Genomic DNA, 18,917 nt, shown 5'->3' with positions numbered 1-18,917 from the left:
GAGTCTTAAAAATGACTGCGCACTGAAAGTGAGCATCGGAGAAATTCCAGGAGGAGCTCTACTTCTATTAATCATGCGTCTGAAGCTAACAGGTTCATCCCATGTTAGCAAATTAAACCACCACACAATCTTGACAACGCTTCCTTAAATCCTTAAACGTCTTCTCATTTTAATTAATGACAAATTGGATATCTACCTACTGGGGTTTCCATTGATACAGCAATTAAGTTTTCTTTAAGATTTCTCAACTCCCTGCCAAAATGCATCAAAAACACTCAAGCTATATGGTTTCTCTTGAGCTTGTAAAAATCATCTTAGGGCTTCCCTGGTGGCGCAGTGGTTGAGAGTCCGCCTGCCGATGCAGGGGACGCGGGTTCGTGCCCCTGGGCCGGGAGGATCCCACGTGCCGCGGAGCGGCTGGGCCCGTGAGCCGTGGCCGCTGAGCCTGCGCACCCGGAGCCTGTGCTCCGCAACGGGAGAGGCCACAGCTGTGAGAGGCCCGCGTACCGTAAAAAAAAAAAAAAATCATCTTATTGATTAGTCATAATCGTCTTTTAAAGAATGTGACAGGCGCAGTGGTTGAGAGTCCGCCTGCCGATGTGGGTCCGGGAAGATCCCACGTGCCGCGGAGCGGCTGGGCCCGTGAGCCGTGGCCGCTGAGCCTGCGCGTCCGGAGCCTGTGCTGAGCCACGGGAGGGGCCACAACGGTGGGAGGCCCGCGTACCACACACACAAAAAAGAATGTGACAGGCCCCTTGAAACAGGCACATCGTGAAGCACACTGGCATATCTGGGGGACAAGGGCACATGGGCCCCCAGAGCACAGTGGACAGAACGTCCACTCGACAGCTTCCCCAAGTTCAGGTTTACACAGTAATTGCAATGGAACGGCTTTCCACCACCTAAACCAGAGTAAAGAAAGAGGAATCACTGGGCATCTTGCCAAGCCTCAGGCCTCCTTAAATATTGGTTGATTTCTTAATTGACCTCAGTGGGAAGAATGATCATATCATTGCTTTAAAACACACGCTTTGGGATGAACTGGACAAACCACAGGCAAGTCTGTTAGCAGAGCCTTCTGTTTTAATAGTCAATCTCCTATTTGTTATTAGACCAAATCACAGCCATCTTTTTTATTTTTCAGGCCATCTTTTCAGAAGAGCCCCACGTCCGATGAAGGGTTGAAACATCAGTGACAGAAAATGATGCCAGATGACCAAGACCTTTGGTCCACACTTTTAGTTCTGATGCTGCCGTCAAAAATCTGTCTTCTCACATACAGATGGCCAACAGGCACATAAAGAGATGCTCAATATCACAAATTATTGGAGAAATGCAAATCAAAACTGCAGTGAGGTGTCACCTCACACTGGTCAGAAAGTCTACAAATAATAAATGCTGGAGAGGGTGTGGAGAAAAGGGAGCCCTCCTACACTGTTGGTGGGAATGTAAATTGGTACAGTCACTATGGAGAACAGTATGGAGGTTCCTTACTAGAGTTACCATATGACCCAGCAAAACAGAGTTACCATATGACCCAGCAATCCCACTCCTGGGCATATATCTGGACAAAATTATAATTCAATAAGGTACCTACACCCCTATGTTCATAGCAGCACTATTTACAATAGCCAAGACATGGAAGCAACCTAAATGCCCATCGACAGATGAATGGATAAAGAAGATGTGGTATGGATATACGATGGAATCCTACTCAGCCATAAAAAAGAACGAAATCATGCTATTTGCAGCAACATGGATGGACCCAGAGATTATCATATTAAATGAAGTAAGTCAGGCAAAGAAAGAAAAATACCATATGATATCACTTATATGTGGAATCTAAAACAAAGGATACAAATGAACTTATTTACAAAACAGAAACAGACTAACAGACATAGAAAACAAACATATAGTTACCAAAGGGGAAAGTGGGGGAGGGATAAATCAGGAACTTGGGATTAACAGATACACACGACTATATATAAAATAGATAACCAATAAGGACCTACTGTACAGCACAGGGAACTATAGTCAGTATCTTGTAATAATCTATAATGGAAAAGAATCTGAAAACGAACATATATATATATGTATAACTGAATCAACTTGCTATACACCTGAAACTAACACATTGTAAATCAACTATGTTTCAATTTTAAAATAAATAAATAAATACTTATTTAAATTTTTTCTTAAAAATCTGTCTTCTCCTGTGCCAACCACATGGCTCATGCTACCTGAATTCTTCCCATCACACGTCAGGAAGGAGACCTCTCCCCTCTCTGAAGCCCCTCACCAGACAAACCCAAAGGGTTCCTGACTAATCCCTCCTCTTCTTTCCTTCTGCCACCGTCTTCTCTAGAGCAACATTTTTACTCTCTCAAAGGAAAATAGCAGAGGGAGAGAAGCAAATATATTGGAGTTACTTTCTCCCCAAAATGCTCTCTCTCCCTGAGCTCCAGTGACGGTCAAGATGAAGGGCTTTGAAGCTCCGTGAGTCGCAGAAGAGATGATAAATTCCTCCCAGCACCTGAGCTCTGGAGCCTGGGCCCAGAACATTCTTGGTCTCAAACAGCCCCCAAACCAGCCAGGTTGCTTCTAAAGGCAGAAGACTGTTGGAAGGATCCTAGCCCTTTGGTCACAGAAACCGTGGGAGGCTCTAACCCTCAGCCATTCACAAGAACTCAATTTCCTCACCTCTCTCCCTTTCCAGCCTCTGCAGGAGGTGCTAACAGCTGGCCAAAGGGCAGGCAGAGGAAAAAGCGAAGAGCTTAAATAATCAACCAGGTTTCGCAGCCCTTCAGTGGAGGCTGCAAGCTCCAAGCAAACATCTCTTCTCTCCCCATAGTTTCACCAGGAGGACAAGAGATTCTCTTCTGGTTTTATAAAATAAGGATTTTTTTGAAATGTAGATATTTTGATTTTATCATTTTCATGGTGCCATAGCTGCTACTAAGGTAATAATAGCTAGCATTTATTAAGTTCTTTTTGTATACAGGAAACATTCTTTATCCTTGCTCTATTATTGGTCTATTTTAATTGGCCACACATGAATCCAGACAATTTGATTCCAGAGCCTGCACTTTATCTAAATGTCTCAGGTTCTCCACATTCATCAGGAAAGAGATTATTTGTTTGTTTGAGGGTTTTTTTTTTAATGCTAAAAACTTAGGAGGAGGGAGACCCTTCATCTTAATTCCCCTGTCTGGGCCCTGCTGCACAGCATCCCTAGAAAGGAAGAGCAGACTCCAAGCCCTCTTTGTGGACCAGACATAAAGGCCGGGTGGGATTCAGCAGGCGACGGCTTCTTTTCTTGCCCTGAAGCAAAGACTTACCTAGTTGGGGCAGTTGCAGGGGTTCTAGAGGCAAGAGCTCGACTCTCTCTTTCTGAAAAACTACACGTAGGCTTCTGTAAATGGACTGAAGTGTTCTGGAAACTATACTCATCATTAACTGAACATTTCAGGGGAAAAAAGTTATTTCTGAGTAAAAATTCATTACTAGAGTTCTTAGAGAATGGAAAGTATTGTAGTGAATGGTAGCGCAAATGCAGACCTCAAAAGTTTATTATAAATTCTACCATTCACATAAACTTCTTCAAACATTACTTAGTTTTATATGCATATCAGTCATACTTAATGTCCAGAATAGTAAACGGCTGTGGTGGTGACTCTAATCCCTATACAAATGTTACCAATATTCTCCCTACCCTTGCTTTTTCCTTCTTTTTTTCCTACTTTCTAAATTCATGCCATCTTCTTGTATTTTATGTATTATGTAAGTATGTATTTTTATATGTTTAACCATTATTATTTTAAGTATACTGAAGGATTTTCTGTTATAAGATGAAATAAGATTAAAAATGAAATGTGAACAATCAATGGTTACATATTAAATTAATCGTTATGTAGACCTTTGTAGAATTAACTGCTTTAAGATTTCTTATCAGCTTGAATTTCAAAATAGTATGGTATTTTAGATCCTTGTTTCCCCTGGAAAATTAGACAGTATAGCCAAATTGCTTCAATATCCAAAAGTGGGCAAATCTAACAGCGAATATTTTCACAAAGGCTTTCGTGTACATGATGTGTAGGATCAATTTATCCAGTTTTAGAAGGAAATGTGGACTTGTGGCAAAAGACCAGCAATGGATGAAGCCACAGTATCTCCTGGGTGGAAGGACTGAGTCCTGAGTGGGCAATTGAGGTGAGAAGGCAGAACAGGGACATAAAAGGAAAATTCATGTCCCAAGACAGTGCGATCAAAGGGCAGGCGAGAAGCAGACGGGAGACAGGACAGGAGCCAGAGGACAGAGAAGTCCCTGTGGGCTATACCTCCTCAACAGAGTCTGAAAGGACAGACAGGAGTCAACCCAGTAGAGAGACGGCTTATCGGGAGGGGATGAAAAGGGGTGATGTACTTCCAGCCTCTGCATCCTAAACGTCTCCTTCTGCTAATGAGAGAGACAGAGACAGAGAGAGATAGAGAGACAGAGAGAGACAGAAAGACAGAAAGAGAGACACAAAGACAGAGATAGAGACAGAGAGAGACAGAGAGACAGAGAGACAGAGATAGAGAGACAGAAAGACAGAGATAGAGACAGAGAGACAGAGCGACAGAGACAGAGAGATAGAGAGACACAGAGAGAGACAGAGAGAGAGAGAGAGACAGAGAGCTGGCACAAATACAAATAGCTCCCAGCTGAGAACAGAGGTGAACGCAGGAGGGTCACGCCAGACAGAGGAGGGAAAAGAAAGAAGCTGAGAATCTGCCTTTCTGAGACGCAGAGGAAGAAAAAATGGGGCTGAGGCTGTGAAGACGGGGTGAGCGAGGCCCTGGGCTCCCAGAGAAGCAGCGGGGTCTGGGGAGGTTACTAATGTGTCTGACTCGTGCCTCCTAAGAGGGGAGAAGGGACGCCTGGTCAGCAGCAAAACAATACAATAAAACTGCGAAAAACAGGAGCAGGTGTCCACCCGCGCCTGGTTGCTTATCTCCTGGCCGTCATTTCTTATAGTCACTTCCCCCGGCAGCTTTCGAAATAAGGTCAATGTGGGTTGAAAATGGATTGTTCCAGGTGCACCGAAACGTCAAAATCACCTTGCATAATTCGGAATAAAGAACATTCTATATGGGATCCCAAAGAATTCTAGTCATTGTTAAACTCCTGTTGGGAAGCTGGTGAGCAGCCTCCAGCCTGCCCGGAAGCACAGCTCGGTCAAGTTTGGAACGTACTCCTGAGAGAAGCAGCCGCCCGGGCTTTCAGCTGTTATGCCTTTAAGGGCCACACACCTGAACAAGGCTCGTGAATTCTGGCCTGAAGTTACCAATAGCTCCACACTGTAAATTCCCTCTCCCCCGTGCCTTTTGTAACTCTGCCCGTTCCCTCTTCACGTCTCTGCCTCTTTCATCTTCTTTGTGTATGAGTGCCAACTCTTCTGTTAGACAATTAACTCCTTTTTTTCCTTTGTGGACGTGAAGACAAAGACGGCTGCTGCATAGGCTGGTCACACGCTGAACGTGACATCTGATTCAGTAATCGGAAAATAAGCGAGTGTTAATGTCAGCACTGTCTCATCAGTGAGAAAATTACAACCATGCACTCTGATTTTTGTTTCACAAATTGTAGGCATGTACTACTACACACATATAAAACAGGCTCAAGGACAAACCTTAAATGAGTGAAATGAAAAAGTAAAACAGAAATTCTAAAATGTTCTTCCCACATCCTAGTGGACCGTCTCGTAGGCAGCTGCCTTGGAAACAAGTGTTCCAGGGACCCCATCTTCAGCCCTAATTCCCATCTTCCTGAGATCGTGGGTCACCAACACTTGCTTTTAGCCGTGACTGACCGGCTCCAGGAGCCTTCGGTGAGGGGACAGACCTTGACCTCTGAGGCACACGCTGGGCAGCACTGCTCCCACTCTAGACGGCATGTCCTCTGGGCAGAGAAACGGTGCCTTAGTCTATTGATGTCGTCCATATGGTACACTGTGCCGACTTAGAGAGAAGGTCAGGACAGCATTGCCCAACAAGTACTCTCAACTCCAGGAAGCTGTGTGCCTCTCAGGCCTCGCTGGCTTCTGGGCTGAAGGCAAAGCCGTACAGACAGACCAGCTGGGAAGGTGATGGTGCTCAGGCAGCAGCCACCACGGCCCTCCCTCCCTGCATACACCCCACTGGCCACTGAGCAGTGAGTCCCCTGAGCTACCATTTCCTGGCAGGCTGTCCATATTGAAACGCAAGATAATGAGAAACTAAACATTAAAAAAAAAAAAAGAACAAAATCACCTTTAGAAAAATATATGTCTCTGGGCTTCCCTGGTGGCGCAGTGCTTGAGAGTCCGCCTGCCGATGCAGGAGACGCGGGTTCGTGCCCCGTTTCGGGAAGATCCCACATGCCGCGGAGCGGCTGGGCCCGTGAGCCATGGCCACTGAGCCTGCGCGTCCGGAGCCTGTGCTCCGCAAATGGGAGAGGCCACAACAGTGAGAGGCCCGCATAACGCAAGAAAAAAAAAAAAAAAAAAAGAGTTAGAAAGCATAAAAAGTAGCAGAGAGAGCTGAGGATGCAATAATAAAAATTAAAAATACTCTAGAAGCAATCAACAGGGATTAGATAATTCAGACGAATGTATCAGCAAACTGGAAGACAGAGTAGTGGAAATAACGCAAGCTAAATGGGAAAAAAAAAGAAATTAAAAAAATGAAGACAGGGACTTCCCTGGTGATACAGTGGTAAAGAATCTGCCTTACAACGCATGGGACACTGGTTTGATCCCTGGTCAGGGAACTAAGATCCCACATGTCACAGGGCAACTAAGCCCATGTGCCACAACTACTGAGCTTATACACCTCAACTAGAGCTGTGTACCACAAACTACAGAGCCCACACACCCTGAATCCCATGCACCACAACTAGAGAGAGAAAATCTGCATGTCACAACTATAGAGAAGCCTGTGCCCCACAACAAAGAGCCCACATGCCACAACTAAGACCTGACACAGCCAAAAATAAATAAAAATAAAATAAAAATGAAGATAGTTTAAGAGACATCCAGGACAACATCAGGTGCATGACCATTTGCATTATAGGGGTCCCAGAAGAAGAAGAAGAGAGAGAAAAGGACAGAAAACTTCTTTGAAGAAATAATAGCTGAAAACTTCCCTAACCTGGGAAAGGAAACCAACATTCAGGTCCAGGAAGCACAGAGTCCCAAACAAGATCAACCAAAAGAGGTCCACACAAAGACATGTTGTAATTAATATGGCAGAATTAAAGATAAACAGAGAATTTTAAAACACATACACATCAAAATAAACAAACTAGCTACATACAAGAGAACTCCCATATGACTGTCAGCTGACTTTTCAGGGGGAACATTGCAGACCACAATTTACTAAAAATAATGAAAGGACAAAACCTACAACCAAAAAAAAAAAAAAAAAAAAAAAAAAAAAAAAAAAAAAAAAAGAAAAATATATGTCTCTAAGTAAATTTCAGGTAAGACCAATGAGTTTTTAATAGTTTCCTCTAAAGCTAAGAAGACCTCTGAGAAAGTCTCTAACTATTTCTATAGTCAAAACAGACTTTAATGATTTTTCTGTTTTCTTTTCTGATTATGAAAGTATGATGCACATTCCAAAAAAAAAAAAACTCGCTTGAGAAATACAGAAGAGCACAAAGAAACAGAAATCACCTATAATCCACTAAACTGCGCCTATTAATTTGTGGCAGTTTTAATGTTTAACCTTAGAAGAAATGCTAGAAAAAAAAAGAGAAATTTTCCCATCAGTCACGCATACAAGAGACTCTGTGAGTTTAAATGGAGCCTTAGGGTGGAGGGCTTGGTGCCCACGAGCCAGAGATGTGAGCTGGCCATTAGACAGTAATAAATTTCTCCTGTACAATGGTTAGATACAAGATATAACATAGGATCAGTAAAAAGTGTAACCCATCTACAAGACTTTTGAATATTCCATCAAATATTTGGCAGCCTTAACATTGTTCGATAGCAAATAAAATCATGGTTTTAAAAAAAGCTTTTTAACGTTTTGACGAACATTCAAACTTAGAGGGAAATTTCCTTTTTTATAGAACTCAGATTATTAAAAGGCAAATCTTTGTTTACTATATACTAGAAGCCCCTATTTAATATCTGCCCACTTTTTTGTTCCGTACTGTGCAGGAGATACTTCTGAGCTGCTGATAGCATCAGTTACTTCCTAATTTCTAATCCATTTGACTTTTTTGATAGAGAGGGAGACATTGAACCCACCCCGGTTTGTCTCAGTACTTGAGTCTCCAGGTCTCAACAAAGATATTGTTGTCATTTAGATTTGTCTCCAAAATCATGACTGGCCAGATCTAAATCTCGCTGTGGCACTGATGATCAAGTGTGTCCTCAACAACTTTCTAACGGGAAATAAGCATTTTATTCAGTTCTCAGCAATAGAGAATAGAAGTTCTCCTTCTAAACCCCCGTAAGGCCCAGAGATGCTCCAGACAGTGCAAATAAATAACAAAGATTTTCATCGGCATCTATCACCTTGCTTTTGTCAATATCTTGCAGTATTAACTGAGCAGCCACCATGATGCCAACCACCAAGGGCTAAAAACTGGTTTTGTGTTTTAAGATGTTGATTCTCTTGAAAAGAAACATGACTGAGGCAGCCATCGCACCACCATCACACCTCAGGCCTGCTGGGGAGGGCAGTTCTTTCAGGAAGGAGAGCCCGACACTCACCACACTTCCGCCGCCTCCAGGCTGGCCTCCCGCTCCAAGGCAGCAATAACCCCCCTGCACGCACCTCAGGGTGCAGCAGTTCCCAGCCTCTGTCTGCCCTTCTGCCCACGGCCCAGGGGTTACAGAACCTGCTGCCTTATCTCCTCTCTGTTTGGGTGGTTCCAGCACAGCAGTTCAAACAAATCTGAGCCAGACCTCCTCACAGCTTGAAACAGCAATGGAAAGAGCCCTCAGGAAGTAGGCTGGAGGATGGGCCAGCCACCATCCTGGTCCCTGGAGATTGTTGACGGATCCCAAGTAACGAACGTACGTGAGTCATGCATCCACATTGGCTGCAGAGGTGATGGAAATGAGACCGGGCTGTCTACAGATTGGCTGCATTCATTCAGTCATCTATTCAATCATTCATTCAGCAAATATTGTTTGTCACCTACACTGTTCAGACCTATCAAATCACTGAGGAGACATCCTGAACAAGACAGACATAATCTTCCACACCTGACGTGAAGCACTTTGAAAGCAAGAAGAATAATTCAGTGCAAGCACATGACTCAGTCCTGGGGAGTCATGGAAGGCTTCAAAGAGGAGACGTCTAAAACTTGAAGGATGCACGAGGCTTAGACACATGGAGGGCTGGTCAGGGCTGAGCTGGGAGAGGCCCCCAGGGGCACATGCCAAGGGAGAGGTGAAAGCCTGCACATCCATGCACGGGCCAGCGTGCCGTCGGGAAGGACACTGGCCCGTCTCGGGCCGTAGCATCGGCCCTACTGAAGATTACTCCAGATCACTAAATATTGGGTTGCACCGTAAGAGAGTGCCATTTTTCTAGGTCGAAATGGTCTGATATCAGTAATTTCACATGGATCAACCTAATACTTCCCAGAACAATAATCCCTTGACCATTTTCCCTTCTAAATGAGTTTCTCTCTCGAAAAAAGCCACAGTGGCATTGAGAAACATACAAGAATCAGTAGGACTGGAGTAGGGCAGTGACGGGTGGTGATGGTTGATTCCGAAGGACCCACAGAGGCCACGTGGAAGAACGCATGAGCTGCAGTGGGACATTTAGGCTTTATCCTTCGGATGATGGGGATGCACAACGACCAGATTTGCATTTTAAGATGCTCACTGGAGATCACCTGGAGAATGGAATGGAAAGGGAAACACTGTACAGAGAAAAATGGAAAAAGCAGCCCTCACAGTCATTCAGTGAGAGAAGACAGACCCGCCCTAGCATGGTGAATGCAGGTGGGCTGGAGGATGCTTACCGAGGCCTAAGTGGCAGGACTACAGACTGACTCCAAGGGGGAGATGAGGGAAAGCGCAGTGAACCTGAGTCCTGGTTCCACACAGGCACCAGGTGGGAGGGCCTCAACAGGTAGGGGAGGGGCCGTTCCCTGGACTGCATACACAGCACAGGGGCCTGGCTTGGAGGGAAAAGGATGAGTTCTGGGCATGACTGTTCAGCCAGCTCTGACGATCAGGACAGCAAAGACGAGAAGCAGCAGGAGGTGAAGGGGACGAAGGGTTGCTGACAGCTGACTATGAGGGTGCTTTATATACAGTGGATAATAAAAGGCACACACCTGGAAGGTAGGTACCCACCCTTCTGTTTTTACAGATAAAGAAATTGAAGGTGAATGCTTACCTGAGGTTAGGTAGCTGATAAGTGATAGAGCTGCTATTTAAAGGGGAACTTCTCTACCTATACCCACGTCTCACAGCTCCAACCTGCCACCCACTCACCTAACAGAACGCAGGGCGTGTGGGATGCTTACGGCTAAAAAACGGTAAGCAGAGTTAAGATCCAGAGGGATGTGCAGAAACCTGCCCCGGCAGAACACACGGTAGTGGAGGACACCAGACTCAGGGCAGTGCACCTGACCCAGCTGAGTGCCCTACTTTCTAAGGAGGAGAGACATTTCCTTAGAGGATGCCTCTTAGCTGCAAGCCCTCTCACCCCATACCTGCTACAGGCCACCTTCGTTGAGGTTCCTCCCCACATCTAGCGCACAGGGCTCAGGGCAATACCAGCCAGTGGTTGGAAGAACTTGCTTTCCAAGCATTAGAATCAACCCTGCAGCACCTCACCTGCCCTGTAGAGCAGAGCTCAGCTAGGCAGCTCCCCTTAACATCTCTTAAGTGAGAAGCATTATTTTAGCCGATGGCATTACCCTGGCAGACAAAGGTTTAAGGCATAGCCTGTTTAAAGAGCTATTTAACAATTTCCAAAATAGTAGCAAAACATTTTCCATAGAGCTAAATGAGTCCCAGGGAGGAAAGCACATATTACATTTTCCTACTTGTTTCCTTAATTAGGAACAGATCCTGGTGGCTGGGATTTATTTTCATGAGTACACATCCACAAAAACCAGAAATATCTTGACACGATGCAGCATCCCTAATGTTTCTCAAACCTGAATTCCTAATTGGGTTTTTAAAAAAAAGGCACAAGAATTTTTCCCACTTGTTTTGTTTCAGGATTCAAAACAGAATCTAAGATGTGCATTTTTATATTGTTCTAAAACGTAGATAAGCTGGGTCAAAATCCATAACATCCACTTCAGACATTTAAAAGAAGAGAAAGACCAAGGCATGAATTCTGAATTGAACACACCAAGGAAGATTATTCTTCTTAGGAAACATGAAAACAATCTTGTGATCTCCCCGGACCCTTTTCAACATCTTAATCTACTTACTTTTCATAAAAAGAGAAAAGCTCTGGGAGATGTCTGTATGGCACCTGCTTCCTCTGTTACAGGATTCAAAGGACTCCTTTTTGTGTGTTTTTCTTTGTTAATTTATTGTAGAAATCGGCTAGCCTTTTTCTTTGCTTTCACCAAATTCTGTTATAATAAGGAATCCAGACGTGCCATGGAGTCTGTAATGAAGTTACCATCCCTACCTGTGCAGTTTATCCTCAAGCATTTCCAGGTACTTCATAGTATTCACCTTCACACTGGTTTCTGCAAAACAAAAATCCAAAATTGATGCAACTGGAGTCAGAGATTGAACAAAACCCGGAACTGCTCAACTAAAAGCCAAAACCCGAAGGATCACAGTTGAGCCGCTAGTAATGATAACATCCTATGTTTGGAAAACACTCGAATCCATTGCACGGCTTGCCGGGAGGGATGCGTTGGAAGGGGTCTGAGGCCTCCAGGCACTGCCGGAGTCGGAGCCGGGGATCGAGGGTATGATGCCTTTCACTACGTGCTTTCAAAGGCAGCTTAACCGGTGTCTGGCGTGGATCCCGTTGTGCTCTGTGCCCCTCATCTTTCCCACCTGGTAGCCAAGTTTGGGAAAGAGGGAGAGAGAGAACACCCCATCCTGTGGTTTAACCAGAGAACCTCACCAGTGGTAGCTGAGGATTACAGACCCTTCCGTTGAAAAACAAACAGGAACCTGATGCAGCCAGTGAGCTGACATCAACTACTCAGCTCCCAAAGCTGTGAGATCAGCTTCTACTAGAGGTAAACTCAGTGCCTCATAACCACCAAACACTGAAGGAATAGATGACTCTTATGGCCCAATGGGTCAAAGAGGCACTTTGCTAATGTATAAGAGATTTGGTACCTTTGGGGCAAGCTCTGACGCCCTCTGTTTCCTCCTCCTGTGAGGGGTGAAAGTGCCTTGGTCTGCAGGTGATCCCGAATGAGATGTGACTTCCAGCCCTAGAAAAGCGGCCGGCAGAGATGCCTCTGGAGGATGGTGGCGGTAACCTATTGATGTTCCCTTTCTGTCCTCACCGGTATTACGGCCATTGCGATATTTACCATCCTTTTTATTCCAACCTCCATTCTCAAAGGTAATTTTTGCTGAAGGGCTCATGAACACCCAAAAGTTGGGGTACATGGAAAGCATGCTGCCTGTCTCTCAGCCCTGAGTGTCCGCCTGGGGGACACTCAGGACCCCACTTTGGTCAACATGTATGCGTGGGGTGAGGGACAGGGGCTGTATTGGAAACTGGAAAAAGTACCTTGAAATTCCTCATCAAGAAACCAAATATTCCCAGGAACTACAGTACCTCATTGATCCCATTTTGGGAAATACTGCTCTAAGAATACAAAAGCCAGATTGATGACCTTTCCGATGGGGGGAAAACACACCTTATCAATGAATCAGTAGGACTATTATTAAAAGGCTATGATTATTCTGCTTCAGTTGGAGTCATGTGAAGTTATTTAATAAGGCATTGCAATTAATTTTCAAGAATACTTAAGCTACTCTTAATCCACACTCTCAGACCACTCTGTTTTGTTTTCATCAGAACATTTACCACTACCTGTTTTTTTTGTTTGTTTATATGCTTGTTATTGTCTATTTATTCCCACTACAAGGTAAGCTCTGTAAGAACTGGGATGCTGTCAGTCTTACTCAGTGCTGTATCTCCAGTACTTTGAATAGCATTTGTCTGTACTAGTTTCTCAACAAATGTTGACAGAATACTTGAATAAATCTAGTACTTTTCTCTTTGTTAAAAAAAAAAAAAGAAACCAAATATTTAGATGGAAATGACAACAAAAGTTCTGGTTAATTCGTTGATGATAGTTAAAACAGAGATACATACAGTGAAAGGAACTGTTGAAGATGATCTCTTATTGATCTGTGCTTGCCTAAGCTACAAGTTAAGGTGTGCTAAGTTTTTTCTCCAAATAAATCAGTTAAGTATGTGTTGTCAGCTCCTACTATGAGTCAGGTCGTGTGCCAGCGTGGGGATTTAGTCACGGTGATGTGGTTCTTCAGAGCAGAGATCTCACTGGTTCACCTGGAATAAGTACTGCAAACTCAGAATATCCCAACCAGACACGCTCTGTTTCACATCCTACATGCATTTATGTGGCACACACTGTTCTAAGCCCTGGGTATAAACCAGTAAGCAGGATCCATAAAGATTCCTGCCTACGTAGTGCTTCGTTCTGGAGGGGCAGGTAATAAAGAGGAAATAGAAAGTTCCATAGACTACTAGGGGGGTGATAAGTATCATAAATCAAGAGAAGGGGATCAGAGTGGGGCTGCAGAGTGGTCAGGGTAGGCTTCGTTGAGAAGGTGACATTGAGTAAAATCATGGAGACGGCGGGGAGAGCATGTAAGCGGCACGCCGGGAAGGGCAGAGACGCAGGAGGGCCAGCCAGGGCAGGAGTCTGCCTGAGTGTCTCACCAACACGTGGCCAGAGCAGAACGTTCCCTGGGGAGAAGCGATGAGGGCAGAGAAACAGCTCAGGTCCAATTACGCAGGCCACTGCAGCAGACTCTATTTCCAAACACGGCCACAGTAATATTGCTGGCCCCATACGCTCTTCCAGAACTTGGCCACTGTCCATCAAACGGGGAAACCTATTTCCCTCCCCTTGAACCTGAACAGGCTAGGACTGTTCCCCCAGCTGTGCGTGGCAGGAAGGATGCTGTTTAACTTCTGAGTCTAGGGTCCAGCTCCTGCCTGGCTCCTCCTCCCGGGAACCCAGCCGCCATGCTGTGGGGAAGCCCAAGCCACACGAGAGGCCACGTGGAGCTGTTCCGGCTCCCGGCCGCCGGGGCGAAGGGCTCAGCCTACAGCCCGCATTTTTTTTTTTTTGGCCGCAACATTTTATTCAGTTAAGCAGGCTCACAGAGCAGGAGAGAAACGCCAGCTGCAGGGGGCAGGTCCTGCAGATCCATGCCCCGCATCCCCTCAGAGAAGGAGGTGGGGTCCTGGGGGCACCTCCCTCAGTCCATCTGTCCCTCCGTCCAGAGTCCCAGGGAGTGGGTGCCCCAGGGCAGGGAGTAGTTACTGGGAGGTAGGGTAGGAAGAGGGTGGCTGGCTCCCTGTCGCTCCCAGCAGAGTCAACCCTGCCATGGCTACTGCTGGGCCTCCGCTAGACCCCGGGCCGGGCTGTGGACGAGGCGGCGATAAGAGGCAGATTTTAGGTATACTTTAAACAACAGAAACAACAGGAGGTCCTGACGGATTGCATTTGCATGTGTGAAAAAGAGCCACGTCAAGAATGACTACAAGGTTTTTGCCCTGAGCCACTGAAATAAAAAGAGAGTCGCCATCAACCGAGAAGGGAAGATGGCGGTGAAACCCGTTTGGGGAGACAAGCAGGACTTCAATTTTGGATTGAAATTTGCTAAGAAAGTAGAACTCGAATGTCCCCCACCTCCAAAAAAAAAAAAAAAAAAGATCAATACGTGAAGTGATGGATGTGTTAATTAACCTGATGAGAGGAAACTCTTTCACCATGTATATCAAACATCACGATCACGTTGTACACTTTATCTCACAACGCTATTTGTCAGTTATACCTCCATAAAGCTGGAGAAAATAAAAGCAATCAAAAAACTTTTAAAAAGAGTCCAATTTTGGATACGATAAATTTAGGTTTATTAGACATCCAGCAGGACTGGCAAGTACAGAGTTGGATATATGAGTCTAGAGAAACCCTGGACTGCAGACGGACACTCAGAAGACCTGGCAACTGAAGCAAGGAGATGAGATGTCATCACGCAGGGAGTGAGAGTAACTTAAGAAGCCCTTGGTGATCCCATATAACTATGATTATATTGTGATAGCACCTTCCATGCAAGGGACAAAAATTCATAGCACCTCCCTTGAAGACAAGACAGCCATATTCTCGTGTTTAAAATAATCCAGAGGTACACCCTATGAATGATTTTGTTAAGAAATCGGACACTAAATACTTGAGTCATCTAAGCACTTGATGCTCCAGTTAGTAACCTGCCAGACCCACACAGGAACATCTTGCCCACTGGCCCGGAGGCTGCCATCTGCAGAGGATGCTGTGTTAATCGCCTTCGCTGGATCCTGACTCATCTCCCAGGCCAGTCTTTGCTCACATATTCCTGGGTTGACTCATAACCTTCCAGAGAGACCCAGACCATAGACGGGGAGTTTAGTTTTTTAACTTCCTAAGAGATATGCCCACAGAAACACTGACTGAGAACAGAGCTCATCCTTTCTTTCCTTATCACCAGCCCTCCTCTTCCCTCCTTTCTCCAGCATCTTAGAGCAGGGACCCAGAGAATGGGTCCCTCAGTGGTGGTGAGGCAAGATTCCAAGAACCAAGGATGGTACCGAGGGAAGCTGAGTACTAAAAGGAAAAGGAGACCAGGCGTCACCGGGCATCCTGATGCGGAAAAGGCAGGAACACTTCCCCTCCTCCCCACATGCTAAGAGAATCTGATACCCAGAATCGGGCCAAAATATCAGAATGGAGTTCATATAGTTTTACGAATCCAATTAAACAAGAACCGATTGATCATTAAACACAGCAAAACTGCAAAAACATTTATGGGAGCACATGGCACAGACACAAATCAACGTTACACGAATGGAACCTGGGTCCTACTTCATGCGAGACACTACGCTAGGCACTCTTTAAGTATGATAGAGATACGGCCTCAAGGAGCCCAGAGAGCGCTGTAGGGCCAGATGCTAACACTGATTTCTCCTGGGAGTGCACAGCAACATTTTCCATAAGTCTTCATCATAAGTGATAATCCAAAAATATCCCTATGAGTCCAATGAAAAAAAAAAATTACCAAGCAATATCCTTTTCAGGATGAACTAGGTAGGTAGGAGAATGTTAAGTAGGAGCAGGTCTAACTAAGTTTTGTTGCATTAGATCCTTTGTTTGCATAATAAACGGACAGCAGTATTTGTCATGAAAATAGTACAGGGAATGAGTTACACCCAGGCAGCCTTGCCGTCAGATTGAATGAAACAGTGGTTCCAAAGAACTTCAGCCCCGCCACCCTCCATTAATAAGGCAGCATCATGAGATCGGTACAATATGATCTCGAATTTGAAACTGGAAGCCGAAGGGACCTCATCAGTTTAGCATCAATCACAAATTTTGTCTAACATTAGCCATTTTACTGACGTTTTTCTAAGATAACCTAAGCACCAAGTGAGGGCTGACCTCATTTTATGCAAATAAGTCAGCAGATTTCAAAGGTAGATTTAGACAAGATGAACACCCATGAGTGAAATCTTGCAGAAGGAAGATGTGAAAGACAAAGGAGAAATTTTAGAATTCTGAGAAACGTCTGAACATCTGAAGTGTTATTCTTCCGCTTGAGTTAATGGAAGGACTTCTGTTTACCTGGGTGATTAAACCACACAAGGAGACGGAGTAGTAAAGCAGCACTAACGAAGAGCCAGGTAGGGCAACAACATGGAAAAAATGGACCTGCAGTTGGATTGTCTTGGTAGGTGGGATGGAACAAAATTGTGTGACCTTGAAATCTGGCAGAATCTGTTACAGGAGGTGCTACACAACTCAAATCTTACACTGAAGATGGAAATACCAGCCTAAACCCTTGCTGCTACCAAAGTGATCTTGACTGCCACACTGGAAACCCAATATGCAGAAATACTTGATATCAATTAATGACATCAATCTACTTAACATTTGATTGAGCACTTCCTACGCATCAGGTACTGTTCAAAACATCTGCTCTAAACGCCACACAATAATAGTACCTATAAAGCAGTTATTATCATCCCCATTTTGCAGTTAGAAAAACAAAGGGGCAGTGAGGATCATTATAGCTCACACAGCTAGTGAGGGACAGTCCCAGGGCCCCCACTGTTAGAGAACACAACCTCAATTTTAAATAATAGGAGCGAGGAAATGCACGCTGAATAAACGCATGTGGAATTTCAGCCGCCGGCAAAATGAAGCAGGCGTTCAAACACAATAAATTCAGGAGAGGCCAAAGACTGCTGTAAAAAGTGAGAGTTACAAGGAGCACTGGCCATTACAAAACAGCCACCAACAAATGGAAACCTAATAGCATGTAAACTGTGGGGAAGAATACTGCTAACATAGCAGCATAAAATACATTACCACTGTGTAATATATTTATATCATATATCTGCTAACATATCAGCATAAGATACGTTACCACTGTGTAATATATTTATATCACATATCTGCTAACATGTCAGCATAAGATACGTTACCACTGTGTGATATATTTATATCACATATCTGCTAACATGTCAGCATAAGATACGTTACCACTGTGTGATATATTTATATCACATATCTGCTAACATGTCAGCATAAGATACGTTACCACTGTGTGATATATTTATATCACATACCTGCTAACATGTCAGCATAAGATACGTTACCACTGTGTGATATATTTATATCACATATCTGCTAACATGTCAGCATAAGATACGTTACCACTGTGTGATATATTTATATCACATACCTGCTAACATATCAGCATAAGATACGTTACCACTGTGTGATATATTTATATCACATACCTGCTAACATATCAGCATAAGATACGTTACCACTGTGTGATATATTTATATCACATATCTGCTAACATATCAGCATAAGATACGTTACCACTGTGTGATATATTTATATCATATATCTGCTAACATATCAGCATAAAATACGTTACCATTGTGTAATATATTTATATCATATATCACACATATACGTGTGTACATATACGTATACGTGTGCGTGTGTATCTATATATATCGGATAGGCCAAGGTGATTTCAAAGTAGTTTGCAATGAGAAAATGATTACTAATTTTCCCAGGCTTATATTCAGGTTGGGTCATTCCTCCCAATAATAAGATGTCAAATTCATGTGGTTTTACAAGATTTTTGTTTGCCTCTATAGAGTTGTTTACAGCATTTTTCTGCCATCACTATGTGTAGTAGTCATTTACATAGAACTCTCAAGAGAGAGATCCTGAATTAAACAGGATATAATCCTTCCTGGGCTTTAGACTTGTCACTGCATATCTGCTGGGGTTGGAACCAAATGAACACACCATCACTAGATTAGCAATGGACTCACTTCTCATAGGCAGGACATCATTCTGTGTGGTGGTGTTAATTCTCTCTGATGTTGGTAAGAGATTTGCAGAGAGAAGAATTATCAGATATGGGTCCTACAGAATTAATAAACACTAACAAAGAGCAGGCCTCTCTTTGGGGTTGTATCTGACTCTCATTCTTACATCTATCTAATGTTTCTGAAATGCCCACCACGTGCCAGGTTCTGCATTAGGCACTGCGGCTTCAGACGTGAACGTGATGCTGCCCCTAGCCTGAAGAAAACCAGGTTTGGTGACAGTCACACAAATAGATAGCTAATAAAAGCAATGAGTTTGGTCCAGCGATAGAAAC

General features: G+C 44.2%; 1 protein-coding gene across 1 annotated transcript in view; it reads right to left on the bottom strand.

Annotated features, from left to right (window-relative positions):
• DISC1 (DISC1 scaffold protein) overlaps window positions 1–18,917 on the bottom strand; it is a 295,725-nt gene that overhangs the window by 58,916 nt on the left and 217,892 nt on the right. The window contains exon 9 of the mRNA XM_007466997.1: window positions 11,650–11,710. Coding sequence (XP_007467059.1) covers window positions 11,650–11,710 — 61 coding nt within the window. The remainder of the gene's footprint in view (window positions 1–11,649; window positions 11,711–18,917) is intronic.

This window comes from Lipotes vexillifer, unplaced genomic scaffold (assembly GCF_000442215.2).
Source record: "Lipotes vexillifer unplaced genomic scaffold, Lipotes_vexillifer_v1.1 scaffold410, whole genome shotgun sequence".
In the NCBI taxonomy this organism is placed as follows: Eukaryota; Metazoa; Chordata; class Mammalia; order Artiodactyla; family Lipotidae; genus Lipotes; species Lipotes vexillifer.
Note: the sequence above shows the minus strand (reverse complement) of the source record. Positions and strands in the feature narration are given on the sequence as shown.